This window comes from Tupaia chinensis, unplaced genomic scaffold, assembly GCF_000334495.1.
Source record: "Tupaia chinensis unplaced genomic scaffold, TupChi_1.0 Scaffold000078_1, whole genome shotgun sequence".
NCBI classification, from domain to species: domain Eukaryota; kingdom Metazoa; phylum Chordata; class Mammalia; order Scandentia; family Tupaiidae; genus Tupaia; species Tupaia belangeri.
The window spans coordinates 2,374,100-2,394,509 of record NW_006159539.1 but is presented as its reverse complement, the minus strand read 5'-3'; the positions used below and the strand labels follow the sequence as shown (position 1 = coordinate 2,394,509).

The 20,410-nt window shown below is 41.3% G+C and overlaps 1 protein-coding gene across 2 annotated transcripts in view; it reads left to right on the top strand.

Annotated features, from left to right (window-relative positions):
- Nucleotides 1–20,410, top strand: part of MORF4L1 (mortality factor 4 like 1) — a 28,225-nt gene that overhangs the window by 494 nt on the left and 7,321 nt on the right. The window contains exons 2-9 of one of the 2 annotated variants that reach the window (XM_014585030.2): nt 4,310–4,356; nt 8,117–8,184; nt 11,304–11,420; nt 14,110–14,196; nt 14,892–14,972; nt 17,815–17,840; nt 18,343–18,431; nt 19,398–19,499. In XM_014585030.2, coding sequence (XP_014440516.1) covers nt 4,310–4,356; nt 8,117–8,184; nt 11,304–11,420; nt 14,110–14,196; nt 14,892–14,972; nt 17,815–17,840; nt 18,343–18,431; nt 19,398–19,499 — 617 coding nt within the window. The remainder of the gene's footprint in view (nt 1–4,309; nt 4,357–8,116; nt 8,185–11,303; nt 11,421–14,109; nt 14,197–14,891; nt 14,973–17,814; nt 17,841–18,342; nt 18,432–19,397; nt 19,500–20,410) is intronic. The other variant, XM_006142620.3, reaches the window with a different exon arrangement.

The following is a 20,410-nucleotide window of genomic DNA, read 5'->3' as shown; positions in this document are numbered from 1 at the left end:
GGGGGGGAGGTGCTGTGTAGGGTGCCGGCCGCAAGATGGCTGCGCCGATCGGGCGCGGGCGTGTGCCGTGGGCGCCGCGGGGGAGAAGCAGCGCCCCCCGCCCGCCGCGGCGCCGTGCCCGGGCCCCGCCTCGCCCGAGACAAAACAGAACGGGCTGGGCGGGACGCGCGTTCCCGGCTGCTCCGGGTGGCCCGAAGGCATCGCCTCGCCTCGCCAAAACAAAAACAACGAGCCCGTCCACTTCCAGCTTGCACCGCCTCGGTGTCATTTGAAAGCGCAGCGATTGATTGGAAAGTTCATTTAGGTTGGCTTTTGACCCGCCTTTTCTCCACCGTTAGAACCTGACGTCTAGCGGAATAGCTCTTCCCGTTCTCGCAGTTAACGCATCTGTTCATATATAACGTGCAGATCTGCTAGGAAACTGCAGAAGAAGCCAAATTCTTGGTTGGCGACTAGGGACGCTTGAAAATTCTGTGGCTGGGGAGATACGCTGGTTGCAATGTAATGACTCAGACTGCTGTATGGGATTTTTCTCTAGGACTTTGCAAACTTTAAAGAAACCCCAAACCTATGTATATTGTAAGTTTCTGGGATATTTAAAGAGTTTTCAGGGGTATTTTTGGTAAAGAGTGATTCTTTTATTTTTTAGACGTTTTTACTATAGGGCACGAAAAGGCAGAAACAGACAGAAAGCGAGAAATCACCCCCCAGGGGGGATGGTCACGCCGCAATCCCTTCTCCATTCTCCTCTCGGGATCTTGGGCACTCACGCACACGCGCCCGGCTTGAGTTAAGCCACCGGTTCCGGGACGCGAACCGCGGTCGACTACATGGGAGTCCAGTGACATAGCCATTACGCTAACTGCTGGTCCCAAAAGATAGTTTTTTAATCAAACTTAAATTTAGTATTTTATTATCGGTGTAATTCTCCACCATCACCACCCCAAAAAAGGCACCATAATAATAGTAGCGGTATATTTTCTTATCCCAGCAGTATTACATTCATGGAAGATCTATTCAGCTGTCACTTAAGCTGCTCATTGTTTTAAAATTACGGTAATTACAAATTAGCAACTCAATTTTACTACATTAAATGAGCTTCTGTAACCTCACAGTGTGATATTTAAGATGTTCCAATGACTATTTCTATACAGTTGATTTCCTGTGTGAAGGGTGTTCTTTGCATTAAAGAACATTTTGAGAGGAGCTTCGCCAGACTAAGGCACAATTTATTTATTTATTGAGAGAGGTTTTTGCTATTGGGTGAGTGTGCTCACCAGACAGAAAGCAAGGAATCACCCCCTACGGCAGATGGCCATGCACACACATGCACCTGGTGTGAGTTTCAAGCCAGTGGGTCCAGGTCTGGAACCGCAGTCAACTACTTGTGAGTCCAGCGACATAACCATTATGCCATCTGCTGGTCCCCAAGGCACAAAATTTTAATCACCACTGTGAGAAAAGACGAGGATGGCTGTGCTGGAGTAAGTGCTTTAGTTCTGGATATAGAGGGAGGGTCGCAGGGAAGAAAGGCTCCCCGCCAGAGGGAAACAGCCTGGAGAAGCATGAGACAGGACTACTCCAGCAGAGAACTGTTTGTCAGCGCATCATCCCTGGAGCAGAGGACAAGCGTCAAAGGTGGTCAGATCACAAAATGCCATACGATTCATGCTAAGTCTGAACTTTACCCGTACAGGATTCCCAAATCTGACCAAGAAGCCATTGAAATGGATTCTTACAGCTGTGTTATTTTCAAACCTAACCAAAGATCTGTATTATTTGAATTTCCCAGAACAGGATCCAGTCATTTCAGAAATAGCAAACTGCTGTATCAGATACGGTTTTTCATCTCTTCTCCATCTTTCTTTCTATAGGCTGAGCATCCCTAATCCAAAAATTTTCAATGCTTCCAAATTGAAAACTCTGAGGGCTGACATGATGTTACTTGTGAAAAATTCCACACCTGACTTCACATGGCAATACAAAAATAGTGCATAAAGTTACATAAAACATAAATTAATTTCATGTTTAGACTTGGGTCCCATCCCAAAAATATTTCATTATGAGCATATCAATATGCCAAAATCTGGGACCAAAACCAAACAAACAGACCCCAAACCCTTATTCCAAGCATTTTGGATAGAGGATATTCAAACTGTAGTTAATTTTGCCTAATACTCTCAGATTCAAGGTAGATGAACCTCTAATTCTCCATACTCCCAGTGGTTTCTACTTCTAGGGATATGTCAAAGTCCAGCATTATAGCTACTCTCTTAATCCCTGACAAAAGGGTGAGTTTTTCTTTTCCCTATGCTTTATTTAACAGAATTTCTTTAAAACAAACAAAAAAAAAGAATTATTTTATTTAATTTTATTTTTAATTTGACCAGAGAGAGAGAAAGTGAGAAAGCAAGCCATCGGATTTGAACTGTGATCAACCATGTGGGAGTCCAGCGCCCTTCTTAACCACCAAGCCACCTGCTGGCCCCCTATTTAACATAATTTCAAGTGGAAGACCAAATCCATTGCAAAGCAGTCACTGTCCTTAAAAAGTGCTTACAGAGGGCCAGCCGGTAGCATGGTGTTTGAGGCATTGGACTCCCGCATGGCTGACTGCGGTTCAAGTCCCAGACCTGGTGGCTTGCTTTCTCTCTTTCTCTCTTTCTTTGGTGAGTGCCTATAGCACAGTAAATAATAATAATAAAATTGCATACAGTTTTTCATTTTATTATCTGTTATCGAGAGGTTTTTGTTATAGGGCAGAAGGCTCAGAGATAGAGAGTGAGAAATCCCCACCCTCCAGGGGTATGGTCACACCGCGATCCCTTCTCCTCCATTCTCTTCTCAGGATTTTGGGTGCGGGCGCGTGCACACTCATGCACACACACGCGCATACACACACACACCCAGCATTGAGTTTGAAACCATCGGGCCTGGGACTCAAACTGCAGTAGACTACATGGGAGTCCAGCAACATAACCGTTACGCCATCTGCTGGTCCTTGACATACAATTAAAAGATGATTATACAACTATTTTAAAATGAGTAAAAAACACCTGGAAAGTAATGGTAGCATCAGAGTCATACAGTTTCCATTTCTGAGCTAGAAATACCTTGCTTGGTTCTACTCTTCCCCAATTACACTACTACAAGACGTAGAGTCAGCCATGTGGGAGTTCAGTGCCCTTAACAACCATGCCACCTGTCACCCCTCTGGAACTTTCAAAAGCAGCAGTAGTTAGAAAAGGATCGTGAGGTCCATGTTGCCCAATAGTCTTCAGAGCTGTTAGTAGTCTTTTTGTTGTTCATAATAAGAAAGGCTGCAAGAGAGAGAAAGAGTACCCTCCACAAGACTAGGTTACACCACAGTATCCTTCCTCCTGTCCTCAGGCTCACCAGGATTCTGGTCCTGTGTTTAAATCTGACTAGGCCTGGATTTGAACTGTGGTGGGCATGTGGCTTCCAGCTCTGTCCGTGCTACAGAGGCTGGATATACTAAGCTATTTTCATTCCATTTTGGAGCTAAAAGAGCTGGCCCTGTTGGATACTTCTGTGGCCTCTGGGTCTTTAAAAACCAAGTGGTCTGAAAATAACGGGTGAGAAATTTATAGTATTTCTGCTGCAAGCAAAGGTGACCTGAGGTATTGCAAGGTATTTCCTTCCTGATTTGTCTCATGAGCAGAGATGGCTTCCAAGACTTATCCTAGTCCCTGACATTCCATTTAGTCCTGCAAATTGTAACGTTAGGTAAATTCCAAAATTTTGGAATATAAATTGCAAGTACAGGATTTTGTAGGGAATTTTGTACATTGAAGCAGCCTAGCATTCGAATACCTGAACATAGTTTAGGAATTAACATAGTGGGACACCGTTTTAAAAATCCAGCTATCTTGGTTTACATGGAAATGTCAATATGTAGAGAAAGAGTTGGAAGCAGAGATACAAATGGAGGGGAGAGTAAAGTCTTGAACTTGGAAACCACATGAGGGAAAGCATTAAAATGGTTTCTCAATGTACAGTTACTATAAAACCAGCCAGCTTTGCCAATATTTGGTTACAGTGTGTTTTATCTGCTTAGCAGGTGATAGGTAATTTGATAATTTAAATACTCTGTTGTTTATATCAGATTCTGTTATTTTTGTTGGCAGCACATGGTTGAAGTTTGATCTGAAATGTTGTTTCATACTGGTTTTAGCCATTTTTCCCTCACTGCTAGGAATACTGTCATATAGGTGTGATGACTCTGATGTGAATCTGTATGTATGAAGAGGAGTTACAGTTAATCCAGTGCTGTTTTTGCTTTCTGTAGGTGAGAGAGTGCTGTGCTTTCATGGACCTCTTCTTTATGAAGCAAAGGTATGGAGTTTCAGATCATTGTTGTATACCTTAATCAAACATAATTACATTATCTTGGCAGATTAGCTGGAATTACTGAATTTACGATAAAGCTTTCTGTGAGAAAACAACAAATTCAGGAAGTTGCCTAGATCATTAGTATTGCTTTCTTCTAAAAGAACAACCTTCTGTGAGTCTGGCCTTCCCCCAGCTGGCTGGCACAGCACCGTTGAACACCCAGACACACAGAACCACTGTCTGGGCATGAATGAAGACTGTAGTGATCTTTTAACAGCCTGGACATTTTACATCCATGAAGTAAGAATTTGGACTTTGAACTAGCCGTTTCTTTTTATGTTTTTTTTTTTTTCCCTCTTCCAAGGATGGAAAGGCATCTAGTCAAAAGCATCTTGATTTTTTTCATGGGCCCACGCCATCTTGTTTGTTTTTTTTTAGAAGTTGGTCAAAACTACTGATTAGATTGATTTTTAATATCAAATTTGATTTTTTGTTGTTGCTTCCATAAAAGTTGATGCTTTTTAATAGTTTAAAACCTCATAGGTTTTTCCCATCTTCTCTCTTTTCTTTTCTTTTTTTTTGTTTGTTTGTTTGCCAGAGGCACATATGCCCACTGGAGAGAGTGGACATGAGAATGCATTCCCCATCAAAATTGGTCACTGCAGCAATCCCGTCTCCTCCATTTCCCCTTTTAGGATTTTTGGCAGGCATACACACACAAATTTATGGAGATGGTGGCGAACTATTTTTCTTTCTTTCTTTCTTTCTAAAGAGAGATTTTTGCTATACGGCACGTGCACTTCTTGGAGAGACTAGTGAAAGAGTGAGAAATCACCCTGCAGGGGGGGTGGCCATACTGCAGTCAGTTCTCCTCTTGGGATTTTGGGCATGCACACCCACATACCTATTGTGCATTTTAAGTCACTGGGTCTGGGACTCGAACTGTAGTCAACTACATGGGAGTCCAGCAACGTAACCATTACACCATCTGCTGGTCCCTGGTCAGGAACTCTTTTTACTTTTTCTTTTTAGAGAATTATTTTATTTAACTTTATTTATTCATTTATTTATTTATTTATTTTAATTTGACCGGAGAGGGACAGAGTGAGAGAGAGAAAGTAAGTGAAAAAGCAAGCCACCAGGTCTGAGGTGTGAACTGCAGTCAGTCATGTGGGAGTCCAGTGCCTTTAACCACTATGCCACCTACCAGCCTCCTGATCAGGACCTTTTAAACCTTGTGTGTTTTTCAAGCCTCTAGGTTGGGGACTCAAACTGCATGGTTGGCCGTGTTGGATCCAGATGCTTCAACCACCACATCATCAGCTTCCCCCTGACCCCCCGCGCCCCCGACTTCTCTTTCTGGGTATCTTACTGCTTGCTTAGTGGGTCAATTCAGTCAAAACATAGCTGACCTTTTTTACTGACCTCTTAAAAAGCCCAGTAGTTGGAAGTGGCATTTGAGGAGAATGATAGAAGGTGGAAATTGGTTATGGGAACAAATAGCACTTTGTAGTTAATGTTTGTGAGAAAACACTGCCAAATTATTTTTATGTGCAAATGTCGTGCTGAGTTTCGAGGTAAGTATATTGAGTGAAAGGTAAAAGCAAACATCAAAAACAAGTACATTTTACTCAATTACTTGTTGAATTTGTCTGACAAAGTTTGAATCCTAGGGGTGGATTCAAACGCTCTCTCTTTGTCTCAGTCAGTGTGTGCTCAGGTTGTAAAAACTGATTAAAGATAAACATGAGGGACCAGCAGATGGTTTAATGGTTACATTGCTGGACTTTAGTGTGGTCAACCATGGTTCAAGTCCTGGACCTGGCAGCTTCAAACCCACACCGGGTGCATGTGCATACCCAGGATCCCAGGAGAAGAAAGGAAGAGAAGGGATTGTGGCATGGCCCCCCCCCCCCCCGGGGGGGGATTATTTCTCGCTTTTTGTCTCTGTCTCTCCAGCAAGAGCACATGTCCTGTAGCAAAAAATTTCTCTTAAAAAAAAAAAAGGAGAGAGAGAGAGAAAGATATGATGATGCATCCTAAAGTTAAAGTTTTTATGGCAATATTTTGACAAAAATATTTAAGATTTGACTATACTTTAACAATTTTAGTTTCAAAAAAAAGAATAATATAGCTTATTGGTGAATATAGCTTAGTGTCTATGGAAAGAGTCTTAATATTAATTGTAAAGTGTCAATCGGGATTCATTGTTTATACTACTTTTAACTTGTGTTTTGAATGCATTACATATTAGGTGTCTGTTTAAGTTCTAAAGTGGCTAAATTTGGATTTATGGAAAAGGTCAGGAACTTTTAAGTTTATGTACACATCTAATTTTTTTAATTTGCTAGAGGGCATGTATACTCACCAAAGAGAGGGAGAAAGCACCCCCCAGTGTGTGCCATGCCCACTGCAGGCCTTTCTCTCTCTCTTCATCCTGACCGGATTTGGGGCATGCACATATGTGCACCTGGCATGTGCAAGCACCTGTGTCCAGGATCCAAACCATGTGGTTGGCTGAATGGGATCCAGCTCCTTCAACCGTAGTCCATGAGACTGGCCCTATGTCTTTTTTAAGAATTATTTTATTGACTTTATTTATTTATTTATTTATTTATTTATTTATTTAAATTTGACCAGAGAGGGACAGAGTGAGAGGGGGGGGGTGTAAAGACAAGCTGCCAGGTCCAGGACTCAAACCACGGTCAGCCATGTGGGAGTTCGGCGCCCTTAACCACCATGCCACTTGATGACCCTGACCCTATGTCTTAAAGGTAGAAAATTTGTATAGCTAAGTGTTACAAGCCTTGGTGATTTTTATATCTGAATGTTACTTAATGTTATTTTGGTGTCAGCTTTTGGCAAAATGCTAAACCTGTTTGGTTTTTCCTATCTGGCAGCGAAACTGTGAATATTTCTTAAAATAGTTATTAAAAATAAACTATTACAGTACTTCTGGTTTGCCTTTTAAACCCCAAATCACATAATTATTGTCATAGTTATTATCTCTCTTTTTTATTTTCCCGGCTTTTAAGAATAATGTTAAATGTCTTTAATTCTTCTCTTTGCTAGTTATGTAAGCTGATTTTCTGATATAAATCCGCTTACTGCCTTGTATAATCCAGTGGGGTTGTGTGGAGAACTGAACCCATGATTTTTCTATGGACCTAGTTTTGCTTATGCAGTAAGTTACTGCTGTGACACTGCGATGGCCCCTAAAACAGTTTTAAAATACTTTTCTTAATTTGTTTATAAAATAGTAGCTCCTAACTAGTTAAGACTTCGAGAAAGCACAAACATCCACCTTCATTAGATGTCAGGAATAGCTTATCAAGTGCATGGATTTAAGACTTACAGTGACACTTTATGATTCTAAGTTTGGACATTTGTGCTGATTTACAGTTTCATAACTTTAAATACTATAAAAGCTTAACTGGTCATAGTTTGTTCTATCCATTCACCAGAAATAATTTATGTAGAGTAACTTTGAAAGATTGGATGCCTTGAGCCAGCAGCTGGCATGGTGGTTAAAGGCGCTGGACTCCCACATGGCTGACCTTGGTTCATGTCCTGGACCTGGTGGCTTGCCTTCTCACTTCTCTCTGTCTCTTTCTTTCTCTGATCAAAACTAGAAAATAATAATAAAGTTAAATAATTCTGTATTTATTAAAAAAAAAAAAAGGAAGATTGGGTGCTTCAAAATTATCCAGGGTAGTGTTTTGTTTTTAATATTTCTAAGTGTATTTTTTCTTTTTTATTTCAGTGTGTGAAAGTTGCCATAAAGGATAAGCAAGTGAAATATTTTATACATTACAGTGGTTGGAATAAAAAGTGAGTATTAGATCTTTAAAAGTGATTTTTATTTGTAGTATGTAGCCTGTGTCGGCAACTGGCACAAACATGTGCTTTGTAATTCTTGTGTGGTTTCAGTATAGTACCTGTCAAAGAGCATGATAAAACTGTAGAACTTAGGGTATTCAGCCATTTTAAGTGTATATCTGATTGTTGGGAATATTTCTTGTCTTCTGATTTAAGTCTGATAGTCATTTAGTCAGCCGACTGTCCTGGTTGAATGAGTGGCCGATTGGCATATTTATTGTCTGGTTTTGGTACTTTTTTTTTTTTTTTTGGCCTTAACACAAGCTCACTAACAATGTATGTTATTTCAAGTGGTTATACATAAAACTAGTTGTGGTTTTTTACTTAGAAAGGGGAAAAAAATAATAAAGATTGCCTGGTTGGAAAGTAATGACAGTTTACCAACCCATTTTCTGAACTTTAGGAACAATTTAATACTGATTGAAAGTGATTTCAGTGGGCCTTAATTTTATTCTTTTTTTAAAAAAAATTTTTATTTAATTTCATTTACTTACTTATTTTAATTTGTCCAGAGAGGGACAGAGAGAGAAAGAGGAAGTGAGAAAGCAAGCCCCCAGGTTCAAGCCTCGAACCTCAGTCGACCATGTGGGAGTCTAGCACCCTTAACCATCATGCCACCTGCCAGTCCTTCTGTTTATGAGCAGGGGAAAAAGAAAAAGGGAGGAAAGAGAGCTGTGGGGTTTTTTTTGTGTTTGTTTTGAGAGAGATTTTTGTTATTGGGCTCTTGCACTTGCTGGAGAGATACAGAGAGACAGAAAGCGAGGAGTCACCTAAGGGGATGGCCATACTGATTCTCCTCTCCTCAAATCTCCTCTTGGCATTTTGTTTCGTTTTTAAATGCTGTGTAGGAGCCAGCAGGTGGGGTGGTGGTTAAGGGCGTTGGACCTCCCACATGGCTGACTCCTGGACCTGGTGGCTTGCTTCCTCACTTTTTCTTTCTCTCTCTGGTCAACTTAAAATAAGTAAATAAATAAAGTTAAATAAAATAATTATTTTTAAAATTGCTTTGTAAAGAGGCCAGCAGGTGGTGTGGTGGTTAAGGATGCTGGACTCCCACGTGGTCGATCGAGGTTCAAGTCTGGGACCTGGCAGCTTGCTTTCTCACTCTCTCTCTCTCTCTCTCTCTCTCTCTCTCTCTGTCCCTCTCTGGTCAAATTAAAATAAATAAATACATAAATAAATAAAGTTCAATAAAATAATTCTTTAAAGAAAAATTGCTTTGTAAACAGTGATCATGAGTCAGTTACTTTGGTAATGACAAGTGATCTTATTTGGAGAAGTTTTTGCTACAGGGTACGCGTGCTTGCCAGAGAGGCAGAAAGCGAGCAATGACCTCCTAGAGGGGATGGCCATGCCATAGTCCCTTCTTTGTTCTCCTCCTGGGATCTTGCGCATGCATGTACACACACCTCATGTGAGTTTTTTTTTTTTTTTAAGGATTGTTTATTTAATTCTTTTTGTTATTGTTATTATTTGACCAGAGAGAGAGGAGGAGAAAGTAAGCCAGCAGGTCCAGGACTTGAACCACAGTTGGTCATTTGGGAATTCAGTGCCCCTAACCGTCACGCTGCCTGCTGGTCTTCCCAGTGTGAATTTTAAGCAGCCAGGTCTGAAACTCATACCGCTATTGGTCATGTGGGAGTCCAGCAACATAACTGCTATGCCATCTGCTGACCCCAATTACAAGCTATCTTTAGAACATTCTGAAATTCTGAGACCAGCAAATGGCGTAATGATTATGTTGCTGGGCTCCCACTTGGTCGACCAGGGTTCAGATCCAGGACCCAGTGGCTTGAAACTCAACCGGGCACTTCGTGTGCATGTGCGTGTGTGTGTCTAAAATTCCAAGAGAAGAATGGAGGAGACAGGATTGTGAAGTGGCCATCACCCCTTGGGAGTGATTTCTCATTTTCTGTCTCTCTGTCTCGGAGCACACGCGCCCTATAGCATAAGTCTCTCTGAGAAAGAAAGAAAATTCTGAAATTCTTTTTATGCTTGACCTATACATAAAAATATCTAAGTGTTTAGCCTTCAGTTATTACCCTACTAGTGATGTTCCCCAGAGCAAAGAACGTTGTCCTTTTCCTTTGATTCGGCAAGAATTTTCAGCTCTTTGCATTCAAAGGAAGCTCTGGCGGTGACTTAGATCAAGGTACTTATTTATATACATTTTATATCAGGGGAATGGGTTTCTAAAGTTCTGAAGTAGAATCTTATGATACTCAAAAAAAAAAAACTACTAGCTCCCTTTGGTCTAGGAAGAGTTGGAATAGATATACTATACTTGATCTTAGTCAAACGGGTGAGAAGCAATTGTAATAGGTACAGATAAATAAATGTTTTGAAAATAGCACATTCAGGGCCAGCATGTTGCGTGGTGGATAAGGGCGCTGGACTCCCACATGGCGGACCCTGGTTCGAGTCCTGGACCTGGCAGCTTTCTTTCTTGCTTTCCCTTTCTCTCTCTCTCTCTCTCTCTGCCTCTGGTCAAATTAAAAATAATAATGATGATGATGATGACAAATGGAATTAAATAAATTATTTCTTTTAAAAATAGCACTCTTGTTTTTGAAAATGGTTTATAGAATACTCTGCTTTTCAAAAACAACAGAGAAGATTAGCAGATGGTGTGATCATTAAGGTGGTTGGGTTCCCCACATGGCCGACACGTTCAAATCCCGAGCCTGGTGGCTTGAAAATCAAGCTAGGTACTTGTGCATACTTATCCTGGGAGGAGAATGAGGGAGAAGGAATTCTGGTGTGGTCATTCCCTCTGGGGGAGATTCTCACTTTATCCCTCTATGTCTTTATCTGTCTCTGGCAAGCACGTGCACCTTATGGCAGACAACTAAAACTACAACAGAACTAAACCCCCAAATAGGAATTTTCTTAAACTTCAGTAACGTACACTTTTTTCAGAAGCACAATAATTATTTCTAAATTTTCAAAACCCTTATTGGAATTTGTTGACACAGACATTTTAATATTCCATTTGTAAATGAATCTTAAAGCATAAGCTAAATTCTTCACCTAGTTACTGAGATTACTTTGTACTATGCTGTCTGTATCAGAAGTGCTGTGAGGCCCAGGCGCTCTGAAAAAACTTTGAAGACACGTGAGGATATTGTAGCCCTTTTTCCTGTTCCTGAAGGAGCTCCCTCAGTACACCACCCCCTCCTGACCTCTAGGTAAATGCATGTTTTAAAGTTTTCTCTAGGAAATCATATTGAGGATTGCTTCTCATTATTTTCTGTTTTGACTATATTATATAAGAGGTCAGAGGTTGGAAATCATTAAACAAGACATTATCTTAAAAATACACCTAATCATGTTACTAAAGGAGCTCCATCAGCAGGACAAACGACTCACCTGCTTAAACAGTTTAGCATTCCTCAAGAAAAGAAATAATCCTGCGTTTTTCCCTTTTTTTAATCTCCAGAGGGCTCATGTGCTTGCCCGAGAGAGAGAGAATCCCTCCCTAGTGGAGCATGGCTGTGCCACCATCGTTTTTCATCCCATTTCTCCATCATGTCAGGAGTTTGGATCCACAAACACAGAACGCCTGACATGGCCAGGACTTGAACTGCACTTGGCCATGTGGGATCTGGTTCTCCGCACAGGGTTTAGTCACTGAGCCATGGGACTAGCTGTAAAGGAGCTTTTCAAAGTGCCAGAACACTTGACTTTTTTTTCCCTTAGATTTTTGCCTTTGGCACATGCGTTCTCTCGTGACAGAGACAGGGAAAGTGAGAAATCACTCCCATGGAGGATGGTCACCCACAGTCCCTTCTCCATTAAGCCAGTAATTTGAGTGCGTATCCACAACAGTTTTTCAAGCTGCTGTGTCAGGGACTCAAACCATCCAGTAGGCTGTATGTGGTCTAGAACCTTCACCCTCATACCACCTGGTAACCCACTCCTTTTTTTTTTTAATTTCTTTTTTTTATTTATTTTTAAAGTTTGCTACAGGGCATGTATGCTTGCCAGAGAGAGACAGGGAAGAAGACAGAGAAAGCACCCCTGGGAGAATTACCACACCACAGTCCCCTCTCTTCTTGGAATTTTGGGCACATACCCACACAAGCCTGGCATGTTTTTCAAGCCTCTGGGTCAAGCCATAGTTGGCCATGTCGGATCCAGCTGCCTTAATTACTGGCAGACCCTCGTGCCTTTACATTTTAAGAGGAGTGGTACTGCCTTTCAAGGTTTTGAAAACCAGAATTCTGACCAGACTTGCAAGTTAGTGTATTTATTTGTAAGTGATTAAAGTTGAAGAATATTACCAGCTGATAATCTATTGTAATACTTTAATTTACAAGCTTAGATGAGTCCGTCTAGATGGTGTTTGAATATTGTAGACCTCTTGTTTCTGACATATACTTTGAATGCTTTGTGTGTCAGCGATTTTCAAGTGTTTTTACATGCACAATATTTTAATTCTTGTTAGTGAGACCAGCACTCCTATTAGTCCTGCTTTATAGGTGATGAAACTTAAGGCATGTAACCGTTACTACACACAGCTAACTAGTCAGATGGTTTTAGGAGGTCGTTTTGGTTTGTTCTTTCTGTTTTGTTTTGTTTTCATTCTCTCAGGATTTTGGGTATGCATACACGTGTACCCGTTGTGTTTTTCTTTTTCATTTTGTTTTTCTTTAAAGAAAAGTTTTTTGCTATAGTGCACCTGCATTTGCCAGAGAGACAAAAGGCTGTCAATCACTCCTGGCGGCAGAGTGGCCACGATGCAGTCCCTTCTCCATGCTCCTTTTGGGATTTTGGGCACAAATGCACACATGCCTGGTGTGAGTTTTAAGCCACTGGATCCAAGACTGGAACTACAGTTGACTTCATGGGCATCCGGTGACTTAACCATTACACTATCTGCTGGTCCCAGTCAGTACTGTTTTTGTTTTGTTTTGTTTAGAGTTTGGGTTTTTTTTGTTTGTTTGTTTTTGAGAGGTTTTCGCTACAGGGCACACGTGGGCATCAAAGAGAGAGAGAGAGAGAAATCACCCCCCTAGGGGGGATGACCACACCACAATCCCTTCTCCTCCATTCTCCTCTTAGGATCTTGGGCACAAACACACACATGTGCCTGACGTGAGTTTAAGCCACCAGATCTGGGACTCGAACCCCAGTAGACTACATGGGAGTCCAGTGACGTAGCCATTACACCATCTGCTGGTCGCGACAGCCAGTACTGTTTTTCAAGCATAGTGTTCAGGACTTAAATTATAGTCAGCCATGTGGGATCCAGTGCCTTAACCACCACACTACCTGCTCCCTTTATTTTAATTCTTGAAGTGAATTTACTAGGAGCTCCTGTGTTTCACTTTTAGCGATTAAAAAAATTTTTTTTTAATTTGTTATAGGGTGTGTGTTCACAGAGTGGGGGCGTGGGGTGTGGAAACGTCATTCCACAGGATATATGGGCACACATGTGCCCAGCATGTTTTTCAAGATGCTTGGTGTGGTGACTCAAACCATGGATTCTGCCATGTGGGACCTAGCCTCCCAAGCCAACATGCCACCTGGCCAGCCTGGCAGTTGAACTTTTTTAAGATAACATTTTCCTTTTGTAAGAGTAAACACTTAGAAACTCATGGTAAGTTCCATACTTTTTGACCATTTCTTAGAATGATTTCAGTAATCTACTTTGGGACTCTGGCAGTTTAGGTTTGGAATGATGCATTTTCCTTTTTTACAAAACAGACTTTCATTAGATTTTCATTTTAGTTGAGAATGAATTTGTAGTGCCATTTCATTAAATTCAGAGAAAGCCAAAGTCTTGGCTCTTGGATCACTGAAGTCTAATAGGATAGACAGTGAATGTATAATGATGAAAATATGTTCCAGTTGTTTCTAACTTATATCTTCCAGTTGGGATGAATGGGTTCCAGAGAGCAGAGTACTCAAATACGTGGACACCAATCTGCAGAAACAGCGAGAACTTCAAAAAGCCAACCAGTAAGTGTGTTTATGAAATGAATATTGAGAAGTGTTTGTGAAGGAGTTTTTGGACATAGAATGATTAATGGTAATCATGTTGGCCATTCTTAATTACATACATAGTTTTGATGTGACGTGATTAGACAAACTATTTAGTTAGAGGGAGGTAACATACTTGTGGGTAGAAAACAACAGAAGGTTACTGGAAACTGCTGTATAAATAGTAATAAATTTTAACAGTGAATATATTTTGTCCTATTTCTTGGGCTCTGTGGAAAGACATACCTGGGTGAGGGAAGCACGTATGGAGCAGAGGCACACCCCCTTATGCTTCACGTCTGAGAGCGCATCGAGAGAAAGGGACTCTCTGAAAGACTGGGTCTTTGGGATAATTGTCTTCATTTCAGAGCTGAAGTAGATTCCAGAATAAATGGAATTGTTGATTGAGAATGGATTAGTTACTTTTTACTACATTTCTTAAATTTTGGCAGGTGTAGGAAAACTAGATCTTAGGCCTTCTTTCATCAGTTTTTGGTTTGAGTCTTGTAAATACGTCATCTCTTCGTCCAGCTCGTTGGAAACTTGATATCAGAATGTGTATGTGTTTAGGACCTTAATTAGTATATAAATTCCTGATAAAGTCAAGCTGATACACCTTACTTTTCCACCTAAGTACTCCTTTTATAATGACCGTACTGAATTTGTTTTTAAAGGGAGCAATATGCAGAGGGCAAGATGAGAGGAGCTGCACCAGGAAAGAAGACATCTGGTCTGCAGCAGAAAAATGTTGAAGTGTAAGACACTGTCTTTCCGTTGATCTTGTACACCGTTTTAGAAGTGAAGTTCAGACTTGGTAGTTGTTATCATGTGATAGACTACTCAGAAATAAAAGCCTTATCAGGGAGCGCTGGGTAATTTTAAGTACGGTTATTTCCTGGGAGGATGGGATATGTGCTTTAAAATATATTGAACAATTAAACTTGGTGATTTTATGCCAGGAGGATATGTGTGTACATACAAGAGGAAGAATGAGAGAGAATCCACCAAAGGGGCTTAGTCACACCAGAATCCTTTTCTTCCCATTCTCCGTCCTGTAGAATTCTGGGCATGTGTGCATGCCCCCAGAACCCACCCATCAGGCCAGTATTGTGGCTGGTAATTGAACGCTGGTCAGACATGCGGCATCTGCCTTCCTCTGCCTAGTGCCAAGCCACTGCACACTAGGGTGTGGGGCTCACCCAAACCTGGTGATTTTTCAAAAATTGTTTTATTTTTTATTTGAGGCTTTTATGTTTTTATTTATTTTGTCAAGAGACTTTGAGAGAGAGAACCAGCTATCATGCCCCAATTTTTTTCTTCTTTCCCCATTCACTGGTACCACAATTTGGACCATGATTGGTCGTGTGAGATCAGGCTCCCACTGCTCAGTGCTTAATCACTGCATTACAAGGGTGGTCTGGATTTGGGGTTGTTTCTCTGTGTGTGTGTGTGGGGGGGTGGGTTGGTGGGTGGCGTGTGTGTGTGTTTTAATTTTGCCAAAGGGTATTTGCATTCACCAGAGGGAGACAGAAAAGAGGGCGAAAATAACCTCCATGGGGACATGGTCATACCATAGTCCATCCTTGGTTTTTCCACTCTGTCGGGACTTTAGGAACACATGCACATGCTTTCAGGAAGTCTCAAGCTGCCTGGCCCAGGACTTGAACTACAAGGTTGACCATGTGGGATTCCACTGTGTCGACCACCAGGTCACGGATTTGGTTTTGCTTTTAATGTCTGGTTTTACCCTGTTTCTAGTGTCTAGTGATTGTTCTGTTGCTTTCTATAAACAAAAATAGTTCTAGTTAGAATAAGATTTACTTTTTCTTTGTTAAGTCTAGGTCTTTTTTATTTTTTAGAATTATTTATTGGGACTAACAGATGGCATAATAATTATGTTGTTGGACTCCCAAGTAGTTGACCACAGTTGGAGTCCCAGACCCGGTGGCTTGAAACACACCATTGCATTTGCATGCTTGCCCAAGATCCAAAGAGGAGAGTGGAGGAGAACGGATTGTGATATGGCCATCCCCCCCCGGCGGTGATTTCTCACTTTCTGTCTCTTCCGCGAGTGCACGCACCCAACAGCAAAAATCTCTTTAAAAAAAAAAGACATAGGGTCCAACATGTGGCATGGTGGTTAAGGGCGCTGGATTCCCACATGACTGACTGTGGTTCGAGTCTTGGACGTGGTGGCTTGCTTTCTCACTTTGTCTCTCTCCCCTATTCACTTTTTCATTCTGTCCCTCTGGTGTTTATGTATGTATGTATAGATAATGAATGAATGAATACATTTCAATAATTTTATTTATTTACTTTTAATTTGTTACAAAGCATGTGGTCTAGCAGAGAGAGACAGAGAGAGAAAGCAAGCCACCAGATCCAGAACTCGAACGATGCCCAGCCACACTGGAGTCGTTGATGCTGCATGCCTAGGGTCATAGCTAGGAGAGCCTGGGGGTGGGACCACAGTGTGTTGAGAGTGAATGTGTACTCCTCTCCCTTTTGCCTCTACCTCTGCCTTCCTCATGAAAGAAATAAAGGAACTTAGGGCCTGCTGGTGGCTTGGTGGTTTATTATTTTTTCATATGGCTGGAGCCCATAGGACCAATCACACAGTTCAAGTCTGGACCTGCTGGCTAGAGAAGCTTGCAGGTGCATGTTCTTGGGTGCCCAAAATCTCCCCAAAAGGAGGGAGACACTGAGAAGGGACTGCTATGTGACCATTCCCCATGGGCAGTGCTCTCTTACTTTCCCTCGCTTGCCCTGTCTTTAGCATATGTGCCCTCTGAGAAAATTAAATAAATAGAATGAACTTTTAAAAATGTACAGTTCTAGAGTCAAAATTAATATTTTATGAATGAACACTAATTGGAAAAAATATTTTAGCCATTGAAAACATTTTTGGTGGAACAAGTGGTGGCCTTATAAACTATATACTGTTAAGGGGGGGTCTGCAATAGGGTGCATGCAATTACCAGAGACAAAACAAGAAATCGCTCCCCCGGGGGTCTGGACATGCCACGTTCTCTTGGGATCTTGGGTATGCACACACATGGCAGTGTGATTTTTAAGTCACTGAATCAGGACTCGAACTGCAGTCGAGTATGTGGGGGTCCAATGATGTAACCATTATACTGTTTGTCCCTAAACTAACTTTTTTTTTTTTTTTTTTTTAAGATTTCTTTTTAAATTTACTTATTCATTTTAATTTGATCAGAAAGGGACTGAAGGGGGGGGGTCAGAAAGCAAGCCATCAGGTCTGAGACTCAAATCATGGTCAGCCATGTAGGAGTCCAGCATCCTTAACCACCATACCACCTGCTAACCCGTAAACTATGTACTTTTAACAGACTACTACTAATATAAGTCTGGGTGAGATCTTCCACTGTTTTCGGTTAATTTTTCTATTACAGAGAAAGGGAGATGTAAATTTAATCAGTGGTAAAAATTCTTGTGTCTGAGTAGGAGGGAACTTATTTGCTACCTGATCTTATCCAAGGTAGTATTGCGAACTTAACTGTGATAAAAGTGCATTGGTTAGCAAACAGTTTTATTGGAATTAGTAATTTTTTTCTCCTTTTTCTCCCCTTTTAGGAAAACAAAAAAGAACAAACAGAAAAGTAAGAATACTAAATTTACTAAACTTTACCTTTATAACATTTGCATTTTGAATTCACTCCTTTTTGAAATTTTTATTTATTACTATTACTGTTACTTGGTTTAAGCAGAGAGAGATGGGGGAGAGTGAGAATTGATGGCCTCAAATATGAGGCTTGCAGCAAACTCCTTAGCTAGGTGAGGTGGGTACGTAGTGGCAGTCGACCAAGCTGAGGGTGGGTTCACTGTGGAGACTCCTGTGCAGTCAGTTGTTTTTATCTACTTTAGTCCTGATCACTCCCCCTGAGATGATAACATTCTTGAATAAATGGAAGATGGTAATATTACATGTCTGTATTGTTTGGTAGAGCCATTCATAGAAGCTACGTTTTTAGTAGGAATATGATTTTTTAATTTAGGTTTAAATAACAGCTATGTACTGGAGAAATAATGGGTCAGGCGACTATTTTTAAAGTTTGTTTAATTAGCTAAAAACTCCCGTTTTCTTTTACACAAATTTAACAGCACCTGGGAATGGAGATGGCGGCAGTACCAGTGAGACACCTCAGCCTCCTCGGAAGAAAAGGGCCCGGGTAGATCCTACTGTTGAAAATGTAGGGGTTTTTTTTAAGTTTTTTAATACCATGTTGGGTTTTTTTAATTTTTTTAATTAATTTTTTTTAAAGGAAGTGCTTGTCTCTGTCTCTGTTCTGGTAAAGGGGGAAAATATGTCACATTTGGGATTTTGGATATCAGTGATAAATATGAGTATTAAGTATGTGTCAGGCAGGTAAGGCTGTTCCATTTCTGAAAGAAGTTTATTAAAGATAAGATAATTTTTAGGTCTGTTCCTTCCACGAGCACGAGAGGGAGACAGGCACTTCCAGCAGTGTCCTCCTACCGCTATCCAGCCCCCAGGTCAGCCAGCTTCAAGGCACAGGCACATGCTCTCCAGGCATGTTCAGGGAGGTCTCTGGACGAGAACTTGGTACCTTTTCTTGTAGCATAGCCTCCTAGAGTGTTGTGTTATTTACTGCTGTGCCTCTGTCAACCCATTAAATTATTTTTACCTGGGAACCAGCAGTTAGCGTAATGGCTACGTCGCTGGACTCCCACGTAGTTGACCGCGGTTCACATCCCGGACCCAGTGGCTTAAAACTCACGCCGGGCCGCCAGGCGCGTGTGCGTGCGTGCCCAAGATCCCGAGAGGAGAATGGAGGAGAAGGGATTGCGGCGTGACCATCCCCCCTGGGGAGTGGTTTCTCGCTTTCTGTCTCTCTGTCTCTCTCTGTCTGGCGAGCGCACGCGCCCTATAGCAAAAACCTCTCCCCCCCCTCCAAAAAAAATTATTTTTACCTTCACTAAAGACTGTGGTTCAAGGTCAGATTTTCCCTCCCGGAGGCTAACTCTGTTGTCTGTATGATCTTTAAAATGACAATTAAGCTGCATGTTTGACTGCTAAATCATTGGTTTATACCAAGTGCCGCTAAAATTCAGTTACAAAAGGGGGAAGGCCTTTTTTAGAGTTGCTATTCAGCAAGAAAGGATAGGTTTTTAATGTCCTTTCTTTTTGTGTTTAGGAGGAAACATTTATGAACAGAGTTGAAGTTAAAGTAAAGATTCCTGAAGAACTAAAACCATGGCTTGTTGATGACTGGGACTTAATTACCCGACAAAAACAGGTAATATAAAAGCTAAGTAGGTTGTAACCTATGCGATGTGTTCTTGCTACCAAAAAAAAAAGTTTTTACAAAATGTATATAAACTTGATTTTTTTATTTGAGATTTTTGCTATAGGGCATGTGCACTCACCAGAGACAGAGACAGAAAGCGAGAAATCATCCCCCAGGAGGAATGGCCAAACTGTAGCTCCTTTCCTCCGGTCTTCCTCTTGGGATTTTGGGTATGTGTGCGCATGTGCCCAGTGTGAGTGTAAGCCGCCAAGTCCAGGGCTGGAACTGCGGTCCCCTATGTGGGAGTCCAGTGATTTAGCCATTACACCATCTGCTGGTCTCTAGACTCAAATTTTTAAGGTATGCCTGATAAATATTTTAATTCAGAGACTGAACAGCATAAGAGAGTAACTTGGAGCCAGGCTAGCAGGTGGCATGGTGGTTGAAGTGCTGGATCCCTCGTACCCAACTACATGGTTCCAGTCGCAGACCCCAGGTGCACGTATGTACGTGTGTGCCAGAGAGGAGAATGAAGGAAGGGGGTTGCAGTGTGGCCATCTACTCTTACGGGGATGATGTCTCACTTTCTCTCTCTCCCTCTCTCTTTTGTATCCTATTAACAAAAAACTTAATGGAAAGGAAAAAGAAGTGGAGAGGAATAAAAGTACATAAATTTCATGAGTTAGGTTGATTTTTAAAAGTGGAGGTAGCTCATTTTTTTGGAGGTTACTGAGGTAGGAACTCATTCTTAAAAGTTTGTAAAAGCAAAGAAGTATGTGTTTATTGTTTTAGATAATTGAGGATGGACTATCCAAGCCCAAGAGGTCTTTAGAAAGTTGATGGGAAAATGCTGTGGCTTGGTGGTCAAGGTGCTGGATTCATCCCACATGACCAGCAGCAGTTTGAGTCCCAGAACTGGC